At 41.3% G+C, this 21,072-nt stretch overlaps 1 protein-coding gene across 7 annotated transcripts in view; it reads right to left on the bottom strand.

The window, feature by feature from the left end:
• The window catches only part of VAMP4 (vesicle associated membrane protein 4), a 57,905-nt gene that overhangs the window by 16,072 nt on the left and 20,761 nt on the right, over positions 1–21,072 (bottom strand). For 3 of the 7 annotated variants that reach the window (XM_080824054.1, XM_080824051.1, XM_080824050.1), the window contains exons 1-4: positions 12,605–12,784; positions 9,757–9,876; positions 4,988–5,034; positions 1,406–1,456 (exon numbers count right to left, since the gene is read on the bottom strand). In XM_080824054.1, the coding sequence (XP_080680180.1) occupies positions 1,406–1,456; positions 4,988–5,034; positions 9,757–9,822 (164 nt within the window). In that variant the 5' untranslated portion in view covers positions 9,823–9,876; positions 12,605–12,784. Of the gene's footprint in view, positions 1–1,405; positions 1,457–4,987; positions 5,035–9,756; positions 9,877–12,104; positions 12,572–12,604; positions 12,785–21,072 lie in introns of those variants that run through there. The other 4 variants (XM_080824055.1, XM_080824049.1, XM_080824053.1 and 1 more) reach the window with 3 other exon arrangements.

The following is a 21,072-nucleotide window of genomic DNA, read 5'->3' as shown; positions in this document are numbered from 1 at the left end:
GGTTACTCTACGTACATAATGAACTGCCTGAATGTAAGTAGCTCATTGTAGCTTTACTGGCCAGATCAGAGCCTTGGAGCAGCTGGGACTTTCTTCTGCTGGCCTTGAAGGAGCAAGTACCACGAGTTCTACTTCTGCAAGAAGAGTAATTCTGGCAACAACTACCTGAGCTTGGTCCGGAGCTTTTTTTTTTTTTTAATTAATTTATTTATTTTAATAAACATATAATGTCGGTCAGGAGCTTTGAGTGAGATCCCAGCCCTAGCCAACACCTTGATTTCTGGCTTGTGAGACCCCGTGCAGAGGGCCCACCTAAGCAGTGACCGAACTCCTGGACCCACGGAAAATGTGAGATGATAATGTATGTTGTTTTAGGCTGCTAAGTTCAGGGCAATGTTATATAGCAAGAGAAAATGAAAACATCCTGTCTAGCAGTCAAATCAGTTTTCTGGAACCTTGGTTCTGTATTACAGAATCCATTAGCTAGGATTAGATCAAGTGTGGACTTTTTTTTTTTTTTCACACCAACAGCTACCTGACTAAAGCCCGAGTATCTGACCAATAGCTTGATTTCCTGTTACAGCACCCGTCCCACTGGGCGCCGGCCGTATCCTGAATGAGAGCAGGGACTATCCCTCTTCGGATCCGAATCCAGGCCATTTAGTTTATTGTCCGTGACTAGTCCTCAAAACTCAGTCAATTTCCAGGGCTACTTCACTGTTCCCTCTAACATCAGGTACGTTTACGATAGCATTACCCACCAACCTACCACCACCAACATACACAGAAAAAGCTTTACACTGAAAACTACTTAGCTATCTATAAATCTTAGATTAATATAGGAATTAGGATAAGTAGCAGATATGAAAAAATTCTGAAGGAATATAAAAAATATTGTGCTTCGAAAAACTAAATCTATTACATTACTTCTATTAATTCTGAAAACGGGAATCAAGCAACAGATTTAAAACCAAAAAGGACACTGAGATTATGCTAAATAAATGGATTTGACAGAAAATAATCGAGTTAGGAAAAACCAACACAGGAATTGGATTTCATTAACCATTATTCAGAGGTAATTTTGCAAAAATAAAAAGAATTATTGGCTTTTTACAATCCAGTAGTTATAGTTAAGTCTGTATCAGGGCTCAGCAAATTTTTTCTGTAAAGGGCCAGATAGATAATAGATATTCAGATTTTGTGGGCCATAAGGTCTCTGTCACAACTACTCAAATCTGCCACTATAGTTTGCTTTCAAACAAACAGGCATGGCTGTGTTCCAATAAAACGTTACTCACAAAAATAGGCAGCAACCAGATTTGGCTCACAGGCTGCAGACTGCCAACCCTCAGTCCACATAGAGATAGGATAATCACTTAAGCCAATGAGTATCTCAGAAACTTACTGCTTAATTTTATCATTTCTAGGTCCAAATCTTGGTCCAGATGGTCCCCTTCTGGAAACAAAATACCAAGTACATATTTAAAATGAGAGCATTAAAAAATATATATATATATAGAAAACACATATACACACACACACACACACACACAATCAAGCTCAACTCTAAACATGGATCAGTCATTTATTATAAGAAACCACATCTTCTGTGGTCCATATACACTATGGAGTATTATGCCTCCATCAGAAAGGATGAATACCCAACTTTTGTAGCAACATGGACAGGACTGGAAGAGATTATGCTGAGTGAAATAAGTCAAGCAGAGAGAGTCAAGTATCACATGGTTTCACTTATTTGTGGAGCATAACAAATAACATGGAGGACAAGGGGAGATGGAGAGGAGAAGGGAGTTGAGGGAAACTGGAAGGGGAGGTGAACCATGAGAGACTACGGACTCTGAAAAACCACCTGAGGGTTTTGAAGGGGCGGGGGGTGGGAGGTTGGGGGAACCAGGTAGTGGGTATCAGGGAGGGAACGGATTGCATGGAGCACTGGGTGTGGTGCAAAAAACAATGAATACTGTTACGCTAAAAAGAAAAAAAAAAGACACCACATCTTACTGGTATTGCTGCAAGTGAATGATATTTAATCACATCTGTACTTTACTGGTACTTGGTACTGGCAACAACTAACCTAATTCTTCTGAATGTTAAAATTTTCAGAGAAAATAGGCTTTATGTAACCTTTGTTTATACACAGGTTGCTCTAATCACTAACCTCTGAAACATCCTAACAGCTCAAGTGCCAGTGACTATGAATAGCTTTATGGTCAATTATAGAACACTAAAAGTAAATTCACCTTCAAATTAGGTTATCATAAAATGCTGATTATCAGGAACAGATATAAAGAGAAATCCATTCAAAACACTAGTATTTTTCTTCTCATTCCTCATCTTAAATTTATCAACAAAGCTAAAGGGAAATCCAAGAGTCTAAGAAAATACCAACATTTCTCAAATCAGTTCTTAGTCAAGTGTTGTATCATTTCAACCATGTTAATATTCTGGAAATAAGACTTGGATGTTTTAAGTAATTATTATTTCTATAAGATAGAGAATAAGGTATACAGCACAAAAATTTTAAGAAGTAGGATCTGGTGCCTGGCTTAGTTGGTAGAGCATGTCACTCCTGCTCTCAGGGTATGAATTTGAGCCCCATGTTGGGTGTAGCGCTTACTTAAAAAAAAAAATCAGAAAAGAAAAAAAAAGTATCTGTACCAATTAAACACTAACTCCCCATTCCTCCTCGTCCTAGCCCCTGGCAACCTGCATTCTACTTCTGTGTCTCCGTGAATTTGTCTACACTACATATTTCACGTGAGTGGAATCATGTAAAAATTTATCCTTTCGTGACCAGCTTCTTCCACTCGGCATAACGTCTTTGAGGTTCATCCATGTTGTAACATGTGTGAGAATTTCCTTCCTTTCTGAGACCGAGTAAAAAAGGCCAAGTAGTATTCTACTGCGGCGATGTACCCTCTGTCTATCCATTAACCTGCTGATGACAGTTAGGTTGTTCCATCTTTTGACTGTCGTGAATAATGCTGCTATAAACTTGCGTGTTGATTAATTTTTTAAAAACGTATTTGTTTCGTCTTCCTTTCAACACCCACACAGAAGCACAGGGTATGGAAGCTACATTCTGAGCAAGTGTGTCCGCCGGCTGTCAGGCCCTCTGAAAGATGCACGTTATTCGGGAGCGGACTTTCAGCAGTCCGCTGCCGGCCTGAAGACTGAGTGTTTCTCACAAGGGTATCCAGCTTCCAAGGAGGGAATCCCGTATTTAACCTTCTGCCCTTCTGTCCGACCCCAAGGTCCATTCTGACAGGCAGCTATTGCTCTAGTTCTAAGGCTTTTCACCGTAACTGGCACCGTGCCATTAGCTTTGTGACTCTTTGGAAATCTTGTCACATGTAGGAGATTATCTTCCCCCTTCCTCTGACCTTGTCAAAGCGATAAAATTTCCTGTTCCTGGGTCTGCTTCCTGCCCCGCAGGCTCCTTTTGCTCACTGCTCCACAGTTGTCAATGACTTTTTATAACATGTTTTTATTTGGGGGGAAAAAGCCTCTACAAAAATTCTGCAACATTTTAACAAGAGAGAGGCAAATGCTTCTCCTGAGGCACACCCCTCTACATCAATCTCCGGAGAAAACTCCCACAACAATACCCCGCCTTCCTGACTCTGCAAATACAAACCTAGGTCTGTCCGGACACAGCCCTTTCTAATTGTAACTGAAGAACTGATCACATCAATTAACTGACAGTATCACGGCAATTCAATGGGAAAAGGCTAATCTTTTCATCAGATGGTGGGGGAACAACTGGATAGCCAAATGCCAAAAAGAAAAAAAAAAATCATTCTTCACCCTTACCTCAACCATATATAAAAATTTACTGCAAATAGATTATAGACCTAAATGTAAAAGCGAAAACTATAAAACTCCTAGAAGAAAATATAGGAGAGAATCTTACCGAACTTGGGTTTTGCATATATTTTTAAATAAGTAAAAACAAGAAAAAAGTGTAATAAACTGATTTCCTCAAAATCAACAGTGTGATCTTCAAAAGATACTGCTATGAAAAGGAAAAGATTAAGCTACAGACTGAAAGTACATATCTAAAAAAACGTATCTGACAAAGAGCCTGTATCTTAAATACATAAACAACTGAATAAGACGACACATTTAGAATTGGGCAAAAGATTTTAACATGTACTTCATCAAAGAAGATACAGACAAAAAAAAATACACACGAAATACACACAAAAAAAGATGTCCAACATGATTTGTCATTAGGGAAATCCAAATTAAAACTATAGTAAGATACCGCTACATACCTGTAAGAATGGCTAAAATTAAAACACTGACCACATATACTACTGATGAGGATTTAGAGCAACTAGAACTCTTGTACAATGCTGGTGGGAATATAAAATGGTACACCACTTTGGAAAATAGCCATAAAAATACGCTAGCCATTCAACTAACTCCTAAGTATTTTCCCAAGAGAAATGAAAGCTTAAGTTGACACAAAACTTGTAATTGTTTATAGTAGCTTTACTCATGATAGCAAGAACTATAAACACTCCAAACATCTATCGATAAGTGAATGGATGAATGAGTAGTAGTACATTCATATAAAAGAATACGTCTCAGAAATAAAAAGGAACCACTGGTACGTGTGACAGCATGGATGAATCTCAAAATAATTATGGAAGTGAATGAAGCCAGTACAAAAAAAAAAAAAAGCCTACTTGCATGATAACATTTATTTCACAAATTCTAGAAAATATAAACTACAGTGATAGGAAGGAAGCAGATCAGTGGTTGCCTTGAGACTAGGGGAGTGACAGATTCCCAAGTGGTATAAGGAAACTTCTGAGGTGATGGTAATGTTCATTACTTGATTTTGGTGATGATTTTACAGGTGCACAGTACATGTATCAAAACTGATATACTCTTTATGCATTTTATACAGATGTTAATTATACCCCAATAATGCTGTTAAACAAACAAACAAACTTACAGAAAAAAGTCTTCTTCTTCATCCGAATCATCTTCCAGAAGATTTCTCTGTAAAAAAAAAAAAAAAAAAAAAGGAAAAGAAAAAGACTTGAGTTTTCAGATTCAGAAGGCTTACAAACTGTCAGGGAGGAGTAATGAAAGGAGTTCTATCCTGGTGAAATTTCTTAACTCCAAGGTTCCAGCCAGAGGAAAGAGTGATTTACCTGTGCTTGACTGAAAGCTAAAAGACAGAACCAAATAAGCCAACCCTCCAACGAAAATGCTTCTAATAGCGAGATCCTATGATTGACTACAAGGCAGAAAGGTCGCTGAAGCCAGGGTGGGAATAAGGAACGGGAGGCAATCAGGAAGAAGTTAAGTCCCTTGTCCTCCTCCCTCTTGCTTTCCAGTCTCTCTACAGGCAGAACCTAATAGGGAGCCAGAGGGCAGAGGAGAAATGTAGTTGCAAAGCCAATTCCAGCATCAGAGAGGAGTACAAAAACAGGTTCAGAACCGGGACACAAGGGTTTAATGGCTGGCACAGTCCATCTACTGCCTTCATAGCTCACAAATAACCCTCCGGACATATCAGAACTGCCAAACAACAACAACTTGATACCTTTCTTTTGTAAGATGGAACTATTTTCCTTAAGATGAAGATGATCACACCCTCTCACAACAACCAGACCTTTTCAGAATATAAGAACTTAGACAGTATATAACTTGTAGGCAGAATAATAACTCCCATCCTAATCCTTGAAACCTGTAAAAACTGTTTCCCTGCATGCTAAAAAGGACTCCACAGATGTGATTAAGTTAAAAATCTTGAGATGGGAAGATCAATAGGGATTATTCATGTGGACCCAACACAATCACAAGAGTTCTTAAAAGAGGAAGGCAGAAGTGCCCGAGAGAGAGAAAGAGAGAGAAAGGAGAGAGAGAGAAGACAGGGAGAGAAAGTAGGGGGAAGGGGAGGACTTAGAAGATCGTATACTCCTGAGTTTAAAGACAGTGGAAGGAGCATGAGCCAAAGACCATGGGCAGCTTCTAGAAGCTGGGAAAGGCAAGGAAACAGATTCTCTCCTAGAGCCTCCAGAAGAAACACATCCTGCCAGAGCCTGGATTTTAGCCCAGGAATACCCACTTCGGACTTCTGGTCACCAGAACTACAAGATGGTAAATCTATGTTGTTTTGAGTTTGTGGTAATTTGTTACAACAACAATAGGAAAGAAATACACCAATGTGCCTTTTCTGAGAAAATTACTCAAGGAATTTCACCAGCCAAAAAACCCAATTATATCAGAAGAAACATTCTTAGACAGAGATTGATACAACTGTTGATCTAATAAAATGTATGGTCAAATCTGAATAAACGATAACGTGACTGTGCACTGTATCTTACAGCTACTGAAAAAGAAAAAGTATAAGGAAAAACTTTAAAAGGGCCCAAAATTGTTCTAATAAAACCAAGAACTGGGAGTGGAAGGGTGAAGTGCCGAAGTAAAAGTGAGAGGCACACCTCACTGGGACAGGAGTAGGGGAGGCGGGAAGCTGGCTAGAATGAGAAAATAAAACAACGGAGGGGGGCATTGTTTTTGGTTATGTTGAGAGAGAACACAGATTTAAACATAACTTTTGTTTTGTTTTTTAAGATTTTTATTTATTTATTTGAGAGAAAGAGAGAGCAAGCTAGAGAGAGCACGTTCATGAGTGGGGGAAGGGGCAGAGCTGAGCAGGGAGCCCAATGTGCTGCTTGATCCAGGACCCTGGGATCTGACCTGAGCCGAAGGCAGACACTTCATGACTGAGCCACCCAGGCGCCCCGAAACATGACTGTTAAAATACGAAGTTAATAATAAAAAAGAGAAGGAGAAAGGAAGGACATTTTTTAACTAACTAGTGATACTGGGGCTGGGGAGATGAGAAAAAACAATCTGCCAAAGTAGTCAGGGAAAAGAGGGAAAACAAATGAAATATAATGAACTGTATCTATGTATAAAATATAGCATATCACAGAGTGAAAAAATGAAAACAGAATGTATTAATATTCATTTAATAAACATGTTTGCGCACTTTCTATGTGCTAGGCACTGTTCTGGGCAAGGACCAGCTTTGAACAAGACAGTTAACGTCTGAACTCTCATAGAAAAAAATCTGATGGTAACAAATGCTATGCCAAGAACTCAAACAGTGACAGGACAGGAAGTGACAGGGTGACTAAACAAGATTAGGTTTTCATGGAAAATCACTCTGAAGACGTGAAATTTAAGCTGCGATCCAAATGATAGCAAAGGGCCAACCAAAGATGAGGGCGAAGGGCATTCTCGGCCAGCAGAGGGATTGGCTAAGGCAGAAAAATCCCAAGTATATTAGTTATCATAACAAACATCAATGTTTGAATGCTTCTATTAGAAGTAAAAACTACATGATTAGGGTCCAAAAATTTCAGCCAATATCTGTGTACAAAAAAATTCACCTAAAACGAATGTCAAATAAAGGATGAAAAAAAGAGGTGAAAAAAAAAATCACCAAATTCTAATGAAAAGAATGTTAGGGTTAGCAATATTAATACAAAGATGAATTTTAGGACAAAAGCATTAAACAATCAAACTGATGAGGAGAAATTAGTGATGAGGAGAAACTGGCTGGTAGGAAAAATGTGGAGAAAGTGGAATCCACATACACTGTTGATGGGAATGTAAGATGGGAATGTAAAAATTGTGCAACCACTTTGGAAAACGATTTGGCAATTCTTCTAAAGGTTAGACATAATAACTAAGCCAGCAATTCCAGTCATAGGTATTCACACAAGAAATGAAAACATGTTCATGCAAAAATCGGTATGTAAGGGGCGCCTGGGTGGCTCAGTGGGTTGGGGCCTCCACCTTTGGCTCAGGTCATGATCTCAGGGTCCTGGGATGGAGCCCCGCATCAGGCTGTCTGCTCAGTGGGGAGCCTGCTTCCCTCTTTCTCTCTGCCTGCCTCTCTGCCTACTTGTGATCTCTATCTGTCAAATAAATAAATAAAATCTTAAAAAATCGGTATGTAAGTAAAAATTCATAGCACTATTTTTTTAAAGATTTATTTGATTATAATTTTAAGTATATACATAAAGCTTATTTTATTTATTTATTTATTTTTAAAAGATTTTATTTTTCATTACTTATTGAACAGACATAGATCACAAGTAGGCAGAGAGGCAGGCAGAGAGAGAGAAGGAAGCAGGCTCCCCGCTGAGCAGAGAGCCTGATGTGGGGCTCAATCCCAGGACCCTGAGATCATGACCTGAGCCGAAGGCAGAGGCTTTAACCCACTGGGCCACCCAGGCGCCCCCATAAAGCTTATTTTAAAAAGCTTCCTAGCAAATAGTCTATTGGTGGATTCTACCCCCTTCAAGTAGAAAACAAACTAGAGAGAGTTAGAATAAGGAAAAGACAAATGTTTCCGTATTGTACTAAGATACTTGTAAATCATAAGCTGTTGGAAAGAGTGAGTGAGGTTCAGAATTGTACAAAAAAGGAATGCGTAAAATGAAATTAAGTAGACTATAAACTCTATATGGGCAGAGACTGTGCCCTCCAGATCTTAGCACAATAGGAGGTGGTCAATTAATGTATCAGTAAATGAAGGAGTAGTAATGAGATAGGAAGTGAGTGAGGGCTTCAGTTTGCTAGATAAAAAAGAAAAACACTAATTCTTTTCCTCAATAAATATTTGAGGACTTATTCTAAAAGTAATCTATCTACAACATTGCTATCAAATGTTGTCTTCAAAAATTCTGCATAACTTCTAGATTTACACTATCTGCATAGAATGTTCTGGGATAGGGATACGAGGGTGGCTCAGTCTGGGTAAGTGTCAGCCTTCGGCACAGGTTGTGATGCCAGGGTCCCGGGATTGAGCCCACAATGGGCTCTCTGCTCAGTGTCAGCTGGCTTCTCCCTCTGCCTCTCCCCCTGCCTGCATGCTCTCTTTCTCTAAAATAAATAAATAAAATCTTAAAAAAAAAAAAAAAAGATTGTTCTGCAATAAAATAGAAATTGAATGTTATATAAAAACTACTCTGGACTCTGAGACAATTATAGAACTAATATTCTTTATCTGTAATTCCAAAAATCTAAAAGTTCTGAAAACCAAGAGGTTTTGTAAGTTTCCTCCAAAACTTATTTGGAGGAAAACCTGACCCGAACTGATGTTAGCTAATTTATTTATATGCTTACTTATATACTTAGAGTAACCAGACATTTCTCTTATCCTTTTTAACGAGGGAGAAGGAAACAGAATCTTAAGCAGGCTCCATGCCCAGTAGCTGAGCCCAACTTGGGGCTCGATCTCACAACCCTGAGATCATGACCTCAGCTGAAATCAAGAGTTAGACGTTTAACCAACTTGGCCACCCAGGTCCCCAGTAATCAGACATTTCTCTGAGAAATACTAATATACTTGGAGGTGCTGTTCCAAAGGCCAAAAAGGCTGTTATATAATATGCACTTAACTACCTTTAAAAATCTGAAAAACTCTGAATTCCAATCATATTTGGTTCCAGAATAAGATGCTGTGTATTTGTATAAAATTCACTTTGAAAGACTAGAAAGAAGCTGTGAGTATAGTTTGATCAATAATGGAGTAGAATTCAATTGAGTCACCAATCTAAGTAACATATGCTTTAAAATATTTACTATGAAGAAAAAACAGAATTAGAATATTTAGATTTTTCTAAAACAAATTATTTACAAAAGAAATGAAAATGTATTTTGAATCTGTTTGAAAAATTAAGATTCTAAACTCACCCTTTCACTTTTCACAGAACCAGTGACATCATCATCATTTAGGTGGCGCTTGAACTTGGGAGGCATACTTTTTACTCAAGAAGCACTCTTCTGTTTCCCAGCAGAATAAGTATTCACCACCTTGAAAAGAAAATAAGTTTCATCCGATCTGAGACTTTGGGGTAGAAGCTAAATCACTTCACTAGTGTTCAAGGCCTTGCACAAAAGAGCCTCCTTCATTTCTTGGACTTTACTGCCTTTCCATTTGGTTCATTCCAGGTGATCCTGTCCTCCATGCAAGGCCCCAATACATAAAAAATAGATAAAACTATGAGGAAATGGATGTAACTTCTTTAAGAGAACATGTAGGGAAAATTAGTGCAGGTTTTTATAAAATTCAAGAGCAGATTGGTTAGGAGGGGGGGGAAATTAGGAGAAAATGAGACATTAAATGCTTTAAGATTTTAACCTGGAATTAGAAGACAGCAGAACACTCCCAGTTTTCACATTTTCAGTTAGCTGATTAAATAATTCAGTTTCTTCATCTGTAAAATAGTGATTTCTAGGCTTCTGCGTGGAGTTGGGATGGTCAAATCAGGTAATACATGCAAAAATATTCTGTAAGTTATAACATCATATTTTAAAGCACAGCACCAGGCTCCAAGAAAAGGGATTAAGTTTAGTAAATAGTGGGTTAAACAGAGCCAGGTTTGTTTTGTTTTTATTTTATTGCTAGAGAAAGTCTCACAGCTTTTTACATGTTAATGTGCACTGGGATTTTCCAGGAAAGTGCTGAGTATGCAGTTTACTAAATTTTGAGAAAAAGCTGACATGCAAATTTGAGTTTTCAGTATCTTGGATTAGAAGATAGATGAAAAATGAGACTAGCTAAGGTACTGTATCTTTTAGTATGTGGTAGACACCGTGCTCAGTGATTTACATGTATTTTCTTTTAGTCTTTAGGACACTCCTTCAAAGTAGGCACTAAGAAACTAAGAACTAAGGATTAGTAAAGAAAAGTAACTAATAGTCACTCTACTGATTAAAATAGCAGAAACATGGGATCAAATTAATCAATGGCTATGCATGATCAGTTTTAACATTTATTAACAGAACCTGTTCTGTTCTAGAAGGACCACGTTGCTATAACAACCCAGCAGCCCTCTTCCCTTTTTCACAAGAAGAAACAACTCTAAGATCTTTAAGTATAATTAGACAACAGTTTGCTGGCTAATATTATATACAAGCCCAGAGTCCAGTTTCATAAATAAAAACAGTATTTTAAGTTGGCCTCTCAAAACAAATTGATAGTTTTCTCTGACAAGAAAGGCTTCCAAAACAGAGACTTAACCATTTGTAACAAAAACCGAATTCTTGCTACGTAAGTAACAGCTCTAGAGTTCTTTACACAATATTTCTGTCACGTACATCTGGCCTATTTTATTCCTCATACTTTGATTTCAGAATAATTCATTCATGCAAAAATGTTACAGCACGCAGGAAAAAAAAAACAGAGGACAAAGGAAGCAAATGAAAAATCTGGGCTTTTCTTTTAATTATACCCACATGTTATTACTTATATTTTAAACCCAACAAAGGGGCTGCTTTACTATCCTATGGCAAAAACCAGGCAGACTCACAGCTTTATGAAATACACAGTAAAGCTACAAGTTTAATGACAAGCAAACCCCATCATCAGGTCCTATATTCCAGGATCAGCCTCATGAAGGCAAGAAACCAGTGTCTGACAAACAGAAAAGACATCAACAAGGCATCAACCAAGATTAACTATGCTCGATGAACCACAGGGAAACTGATGACTTGTGCCAAACAACTAGAAAAAACAAAGAATGCTCAGAACTGAGGCATATATTTCTACCTAAAATTTCTCCTGCAAAAAATAACACGAATTCGGGGATTTGTGTGTGGGTACATATACAGATAACAGAGCTTTCATGATGTATTTCAACAGAGAGTTGAACAGCAATATATAATTCATTTAAAAAACGTCACATCACCATATGCTTATGTCATCATCATACGTTCACAATTTCGTGTATATTTTTTGAAGAGCCAGTAAGTTCGCTAAGTGCTTACATGTAATACACTTCTAACCTATTGTTTAATAATGTTGGCTTCTTTTTTGCTTTACAGAGAAAACTAAAACCCCCAAATATTTCGTTTCACAAAAAGCTTGAATCTGGGCAGAGGTTTCCCTTTCCCCGGCCTCCATTCCCACTTCCGACTCTTCTTCCTCCTCTCCATCCCCAGTCTCGGCTGGTGCAGTTTCACGGAAATACGTGACTTGGACGGACACAGCCTGGAGATGTTATTCACAAAAACTGTCAAACTATAAGGATTCCCCTCACCTTCTGGTCACCATCAACGCAGCAGGGTTGGCGCTCTTTCTCCCGTGACTTTAAATAATGAGACGAATCCAACCCTTCCAGCAAGTAGCTCGACGCCCCCCCACCCCATCTGTCGCACCAGGCCACGTCCCCAGACATCTGCTCCTAACTCTGGTCCTTTCTGCCGCAAGGTACCCCCTCACATCCCAGGCTACCTCCCACTCTTCTCCAGCCCGCCCCACGCCCTCCACGGTTCTCTTCCCCTCTCCCCCGAGCACCCTTCAACTGCCTTTCTCCTTGCCTTCAACCGGCCCTCCTCCAGACACCCAGTCCTGGCGGCTCCCCAGGACTCCCGGCCCAATCCAGCCTTTCCCCAGCCGGGGGTCCCTCCCCTCCCCCCTCTCCCCCAGGCCGGTCCCGCAGCTCCAGGCGGACGTTGGGAGGCGGCGGAACAGGGGCGTCGTCTCCGTTTCCTTCCTCCTCACAGCAGCCCCTCCCGTCGGGACGGCCGGCGCCAGTACCTGACTCTCCCGGGGGGGGTCCGGGCCGCTCTCCGGGGCGGGCAGCGCTGGCAGGGCGGGGGGCGGAGTGGGAGGCGCAAGAAGAAAGCGGGGAGGGGGAGACAGTGGGCGCGGACCCGCGTCGGCCGCTCCGCCGCAGCAGCGCCCCCGCTCATCGAGCCGATCGGTGCTCCGCGGCCTGGCGCCAGGCGGAGGGGGCGGGCCCAGGCCGCGGAGATGGTCGAGGGAGTCGAGCGAGCGGCGCGTGGAGGGCGTCCGGGGAGGGGCAGGAAGCTCGGGGAAGTCGCGCAGGGTGGCGGGAGTTCCGCATAGAGCTCCGGGTTGGGGCCGAGGGTGCGTCTAGAGGGTGGTGGTTTGTGCCCCGGGGCTAAAGAGGCCGAGTAGGAAACGAGGATGGTTCGCAGCTGCAGGACAGCTTCGGATCACCTGGGGCCTTTTCGGGCGACGTGTGACCCCAGGCTTGTCGGTGCAGCCGGACGAGTTGGGAGATACTGAGGGTTGCTAACCCCGTCTCCTCATTCCAGGCGTTCGGAACGTCTGGTCCGGGGGGGAGATTTGCTTGAGGTTGCACAGCTATTTTGGACAGATTTGGGACGAGGACTCGGTGTTCTTCCCCCTGTACCCTTATTTTAACCTAAAATAATTAGGTCCAGACACCCGAGCCTCCAGGTTTCAGCTGGGAAATCACCCTTGTGTAGCCACTCCAGTGCTCTTTCACCGCCAACCCCCCCGGGCCTGGAGGTTTAACTAGGATACTGAAGTCTCTGGGCGCGGTAATCCAGAACGATTCCAGATTTGCTTTTCCTTTCTCGTGTTCCACTTATCCACTCCTCCCCGACACACCGCAGCTGGATTGTTTTACTCATTTTTCCCCTTTATCATCTGTATTACGCATCTTTCTCACTTAATACCAGTAGGTCCCTGCTGATTGTGTATTTTTAAGTCGAAACATTGTAACTAATTGAAGGAGGCCTTGCTAGGACAATGACTCTCAACTCAATTACCTAAAGTTGAAATCACCTGTAAAGCTTTAAAAATGACGATGCCCAGGCACTACTTTGAGATTCTCTCAGTTGGCCGGCGAAGCTGAGAAACGTAAACCATGGGTTCTCAAACTGAAGCTTCTGAAAGCCTAGTGTTAGACTCGCTCACTATCTGTTAGGACACTCCTCAGACCCAGGCTGACTTGGACCTAGAAGGGAAGCTTCTTAAAGTTTGTTTCCTGCCTAGGCATGATGGTGAGACTACTCCAGACTCCACAGAGGACGCGAAAGTTATTTTTTTTCTTCCACAATTGAGTTTGTATCTGTAACTCTGCTTGTTATGGAGTGCTTCCCTGCTTTGGTGCCTTAGCCAATTCGAGCCTGAGGCAATTACAGGATTAGGCCTTCTTAAACCACAATTTGACATGACTTTGAGTTGTAGGGGCACCTCATTTCATAGCTTCTACGAATAATTCCTTTTTTAAAAAAAAATTTATTTTACATATATATTTCTTGTTATATATTTCTGTTATATATATGTTATTTCTATGTTATATATATAACATACACATATTTATATGTATATTGAGTATTTGAGAGCGAGTCCCCAGAATGGGGGTAGGGCCAGAGGGAGAGGGAGTGAATCTCAACCGACTCCCTGCTGCCCAGCTGAGGCGGGGCTCAATCTCAGGCCGCAGAGCTCAAGACCCAAGCAGAAATCAAGAGCCCGACACTTAAGAGCCCCAACCACCCAGGTGTCCCTTCTTGGTTTTGTTTTAACTATAATTCTTCAGTTCTGCCAACCATTTTGGTATGATTGCTTAGGGGAGGGGTAATACTAGCCCCACCCCTTAATCACCCAAACAAAGTCCCTTTGACTATCCCCAACATATCTGAAAGCTCAGAAAAACGTCATTTTACAGTTACTATGAATCAGATACACCAGTAAGTGAAAGGATATAAACAGCACAGGATATAGGGTCAGAACAGGGTTCCAGTCTCACCAACTTGAAGTATTTGTTTTTATACCCTATTTTCTCTTCCTTGAGTTTCAATTACTCACATGTTGGTCCTCTGAATTTTCTTATCATTTCTCTTTCAACATCAGACCTTCCGCCTTAACTGGGCCTGGTGTCCTCTGAGCCAGAGGTCTTTTGTTTTACCCTAATACTAAATCTCTGGGCTTCTACTGGATCGGAGAAGGGATTCTGAGGATTTGATTCTTAAACAACTTTTCTATTATTCCTTCTGTTTTTAGCTCACATCAGGCTCAGAGCTACCTAGCACTTCTAATTCCTGAGCCTTGAACAGGGTTTAGCTGTGTAAATCGGGTTGCTTCATGGCCTGTTTAGGGTTCTTGTATCAAGTCTGCTAAGGTAATTGTCACTGATTCACCTACTTTCCAGGTTTCAGTATTTTGCTGCTATTGTCTCTGTTCCCACAAGGCAGAAAAAAAAATACAAATCAAGTACAAGCATGTGAACAACTGTTCAACATCAGTCAAAATAAATACCATTTTTCATCTATCAGTGACTGGGAAGGAAAGAGTTAATAAGCAGGCGCTCGGCAATCCCTTCTCTCCCATTATGGAGGAATGCTCCTAGGGAAGCAAGCAAGCATGTGATTCTTAGAAATATGGTAATAACAGACTTCCTGATAAACAAACTAGTATCTCCCAGTAGGAGAATTCGTATCTACAGAATTCTTTTAGCAGGACAGCCATGGGCTGGACTGTTTATGGTAAACCCAGCAGGAATCCGTGGATCTGAGCTGCATGACTGGAAAATATCCCGTAAGTTGCGTAACTTAGCATGTAAGAGAGCTGTTTCACAACTGAGTTGGTTCCTCCTGTGTAAGTGAGGTGACTGCGTACCTTAGAAACCACATCAGTTCTCTTGGGCAGAGGTGCAACCAAAGCAGGAAGAAAGGACCCGAGGAGCGGCACCACCAGTCCTGGACCTCGTCCTATTTTGTCTGTGCCTCTTGGTTACTGGTGCCTTTGAAATTAGGTAAGATCTCTGATTTCTGAGTTGTGAGTCTAATTTGAAACTTTGATCCTTGTGTTAGCTCAGTGGCAGAGATTAAAAAGTTTGACAATACAGTGTTGAACGTATGCACCTGTGGTATTACAGGGTAAGAGGCTAACGAGGTGGGAAGAACAAGCTTTCTTAAAAACAATGTCGGAAGTATAAATTGGTACAATTTTTTTGAAGTTCAGGGTGACAATACATGTCAAAAATTTACACAAAGTTCCTTTTGACCTAACAATTCCACTTCTAAAATATATCCTCTAGATAAACTTACACAAATTGTATAAATGCATTTTCTAAGAATATCCTTTAAAGGATTTTTGGAACAAGACTGAAAAAAAAAAAAAAAAGAAAAGAAACTTTAACTGTCCCACAGTAGGAAATGTTTGGTATATCCATTCTGTAGAACAGTATACAGCCATTAAAATGAAGTAGATCTACGTGTACTGACTTGGAATATCTCTGTATGTTACTGTAAGGTGAGAAAAGCAAAGTGCAGAACAATATGTAGACTCCGCTTCCATGTGAGCATCACAAACAAACAAAAACACACAAGGGCTGGGAATCTAATACAGAAGATGTTTTGAACTGAACTGTGTCCTCCCCACCCCCTCCCAATCCATATGTTGAAGCCCTAATTCATAATGTGACTGTATGTGGAAACTGGGCCTTTAGGTAATGAAGTTTAAATGTGGTTGGTCGTAAGAATGAGGCCCTAATCTGATAGGGCTATTGTCCATATGTGTGGGCACAGAGATGATGCCCAACTTGAGAAAGTGGCCTTCTACAAGCCAGGAAGAGAGGTTTCACCAGAAACCAATCCTGATGGCACCTTGATCTTGGACTGCTAGCCCCTACAACTGTGAGAAAATTTCTGTTGCTTAAGCCATCTGGTCTATGGTATTTTGTTATAACAACCCCAGCAGACTCATACAGAAAGGAAACCTTTCCTAATTGTGTGGTATTTTGTACCATGAGAATATTTTACCATGGGGGTGCCTGGGTGGCTCAGTCATTACTGCCTTCGGCTCGGGTCATGATTTTAGGGTCCTGGGATTGAGCCCTGGATTGGGCTCCCTGCTCAGAGGGAAGTCGGCTTCTTCCTCTCCCACTCTCCCTGCTTGTGTTCCCTCTCTCACTGTGTGTGTCTTTCTCTCTGTCAAATAAACAAATAAGTAAAATCTTAACAAAACAAAAACTACAGATTTTCTTTCTCATTGAAATTTGGACTAGTTGTTGACTGGTTAATTTAAGAAGTTGGTTAAAGTGGTAAAGGTCATTTAAAAAGGCAGATATACTTTGGGGCACCTGGGTGGCCCAGTTTAAGCCTCTGCCCTTGGCTCAGGTCATGATCTCAGGGTCCTGGGATCCAGCTCCGCACTGGGCTCTCTGCTCAGCAGGGAGCATGCTTCCCCCCGCGCCCCCCACCCCCCGACTCTGCCTGCCTCTCTGCCTGCTTGTGATCTCTGTCAAATAAGTAAATAAAATCTTAAAAAAAAAAAGGCAGATATACTTTAACCTTTTTAATTTGACTCAAATGTATCATTATACATTTACTCACTAATCTTTGAAACAGGGCCAAGACCGTTTATCTGAAAATGAATCTGTTGGTCAGAGCACCCCAGTGTCCTTATTATGAATTGCACTGTTTTAATTGTTCACAATTTTCAGTTTCATTTTTTTCAAAGTATAGCAAGAATTTTAAAAAGGCACCCTTGAAAAAGTTTGAATGCCAAGTCAGTATTGATTTTGTACTTTCCCCGAAGTTTTAAGCATTTTTCTTACCCATATCTAACTCTATAGTAACTTGTTTGCCTTCAATTTAGTTTTCATAAAAACAACTTTGTATTTGTATTTCATTAGTTTGAATATTTAAACTCCAGAAGTATAATAAGAGTTACTGTAAGTATCTATATTACAAATACAAATTGACTCTAGGGGCACCTGGCTGGCTCAGCTAGAAGAGTATGCAATTCCTGATCTTGGGGTTATGAGTTTGAGCCCCACGCTGGGCAGAGTCTCCTTAAAAAGAAATACAAATTGACTTTTTTTTTTAAGATTTTATTTATTTATTTGACAGCAATCCCAAGTAGGCAGAGAGGCAGACAGAGAGAGAGAGGGGGAAGCAGGCTCCCTGCTGAGCAGAGAGCCCGATGTGGGGCTCGATCCCAGGACCCTGAGATCATGACCTGAGCTGAAGGCAGAGGCTTTAACTCACTGAGCCACCCAGGGGCCCCACAAATTGACTCTTGGTAAGCATACGGCTCAACTGTTTTCGTGAGGAAGTACACAGGTGTACCATTTAGCTAACCTATTAGCCTCTTGTGCTCAGTCTCGTATTGTATGAATATAGTCAGCTTATTTTACTTTCATTTTCAAAGAATCTCAAACGTAAGAATATAAACAAAGAAGTCTTGGAAATCCTTTATCCAGATTCACTGTTGATTAACCTTTTTTTGTAATGTCAGTTTCAACTCCTAATTGAATTTCATGACTCACAGCATAAATGATACTGAAATGGTTCAGGCCAGTCTTTCTTTCTTCAAATAGATGAAGAAACAGGGCCAGAGAGTTTACATGACCTGAGCCGAGGGCAGAGGCTTAACCCACTGGGCCACCCAGGCACCCCAAAGTATATCTACCTTTTTAAATGACCTTTACCACTTTAACCAACTTCTTGAATTAACCAGTCAACAACTAGTCCAAATTTCAATGAGAAAGAAAATCTGTAGTTTTTGTTTTGTTAAGATTTTACTTATTTGTTTATTTGACAGAGAGAAAGACACACACAGTGAGAGAGGGAACACAAGCAGGGAGAGTGGGAGAGGAAGAAGCCGACTCAAGGGGGTTGTTAACATTTCACTTCATTTGTTTTATTCTCTCGAAATATGTAACTTCCCCACCTCTTTGAGTTAGTTACAGACATCATTGTCTCTTTACCCCTCAATACTTCAATGGGTATTTCCTAAGAACAGAACACTTCTTTTCATAACTACAATTCAATTAAATTCAAAAAATTTAACATTAATACAATATTCTTTTTTCTTTTTTTAAGATTTTATTTATTTGACAGACAGACATCACAAGTAGGCAGAGAGGCAGGCAGAGAGAGAATGAAGCAGGCTCCCCGCTGAGAAGAGAACCCGATGCAGGGCTTGATTCCAGGACCCTGGGATCATGACCTGAGCCGAAGGCAGAAGCTTTAACCCACTGAGCCACCCAGGCACCCCGATACAATATTATTTTCTAATAAAGCATCCATATTCTACATTTGCCAGTGGTTCCAATGATGTCCTATGTGGCATCAGTGAGGGATTCTACAGAGAGAATGAAGAGTAAAGAGTAACAGAGCAAGCAGACTAAGTGGAGTCTGTTTAAAGACAGATTCTACTGTAGTTTTTGTTAAAAATATGCAGCAAGATGGGAATGTCCTCTGTGCTTCCCTCATGGAATTTTAGCTGTGACACTGTAAGACAGACTCACAGAGATGCTTTTTTTTCTTCTCTTAACTCTTATTTATTGATACAACCTGTTCTAAGAATTTTCCCTTGGAGGGGCGCCTGGGTGGCTCAGTCGGTTAAGCATCTGCCTTTGGCTCAGGTCATGATCCCAGGACGGGTCCTGGGTTCAAGCCCGGCACCAGGCTCCTTGCTCAGCGGGGAGCCTGCTTCTCCTTCTCCCTCTGCTGCTGCTCCACCTGCTTGTGGTCCCTCTGTCTGTCAAATAAATGAAATCTTTTAAAGAAAAAGAATTTTATCTTTGAGAAACAGCCTCCCACAAAGATGACAAGAACAGAGAAACCTGTGCAGGAATATGCTCTTAATTGTGTTATAAATTTATTTATGACTTCTCTGAAAGTTAAAAATGGCTACCACTTAGGGATGCCTGGGTGGCTCAGTTAGTTAAGTGCCTTCGGCTCTGATCATGATCCCAGGGTCCTGAGACAGTCCCGCATCAGGCTCCTTGCTCACCGGGAAGCCTGCTTCCCCTTCTGCCTGCTGTCCCCTGCTTGCACTCTCACTCTCTGTCTTCTCACTCTCCGTCTGGCAAATAAATAAAATCTTTAAAAAAAAAAAAAAAGGCTACCATTTGTTAAGTGCCTACTTTTATTAATTTTAAAGATTTTATTTATCTGAGAGGGCATGTGTGCGCACAATGGTAGAGGCAGAGGGAAAGAGAATCCCAAGCTGAGAATCCCTGCTGAGCACAGAGCCCAAGCTGGGACTTGATCCCACAACCCTGAGGTAACATGAGCTGAAACCAAAAGTTGGACGCTTAACTGACTGAGCCACCCAAGTGCCTCTAAACGCCTCCTTTTAAAAGCACTACGCTTAATGATTAGCATGTTATGTTATTTCTGCACAACCCTCTGATAACGAGTATCATTTCCCTCATTTTATCTACATTGAAACTAAGGTTTTGAGATGAACTGTGTAACTTGTCAAAGGCAAGAGAATTGTGAAGCTGGGCACATTAGTGCTATATTGCTACTGCCCCTCGGAACAATGTGTTACTTAAACTATAGGCCCTGGAGGATTTTACTAGTTACCAAGCACATTTGGATATGACCTTAAGAAAAACATATACTGGCAACAGGTCTTTGGGGAGAAGGACGACATACGACCGTGAAGCTGGGCAGCTGGGGATGCCTGGCTCGCTCAGGGCGGAAGGCCACCCCTTCACCGAAGCCGGGCGGCCGGGAACGCCCAGCCCGCCCAGGGGGCCAGGGCGGAACGCCGCCCGCTTCAGGGAAGCCGAGCACCCGGGAACGCCCGGTCAGCTCAGGGTGGAACGAAACACCGCCTGCTTCCCTTTTCCATGATCGCTCCTTTCTCTTCCCAGAAGCGCCCGTTGTTAGTTAGATGAGTCCTTTGAATGTGCTTGATTAACTATAAACTTTATCCTCCTTCTTGCTTGTCCCCGAGACACGTGACTAATGTTTGACCTTCATTGGTTCTTCCGTTGGCTATTGTTTCTATCTAATAAAAGTGGGACTCTGGAGTTGCTGGGGCAGCCGTCTTTTCGACCGTTGTCCCCTGCTCCCAGTCTCTTGCAGCTGACTTGTTTGTGCCTAATTCTTCTCCCGTTCGCCGACCGGAAGCGGCGCTATATGTTTAAGGTGAGATCAATATTTTATCAAAATGGGCTACGTAATTTGCCCTTGTAATTAGAAATTAGGGAGTTGGTTCTTAAAGCATTGTATAGATGGAATCTGCCAGGCCTAATGTCTTAGGATACAACCTCATCTGATTTAGGAGGCTTTTGTCTGTTGATGGTCAACTACAAATCTAATTTCTTGCTCAAGATGGTAATACTAGTCTTGGGTGTTATATCAAGGTAAATAAATTCACCCATCAGATAAGTGACAAGCATTCTGTCAAAGTCTGGGATATAAAGATGGTGAACAGTGTTAGCTGTCTTCCAAGACCTTACAAACTTACACAGAAACACAAGA

This window comes from Martes martes, assembly GCF_963455335.1.
Source record: "Martes martes genome assembly, chromosome: 15".
Classification (NCBI taxonomy): Eukaryota; Metazoa; Chordata; class Mammalia; order Carnivora; family Mustelidae; genus Martes; species Martes martes.
The sequence above is the reverse complement of the archived record's forward strand: the minus strand, read 5'-3'. Positions and strand labels throughout refer to the sequence as shown.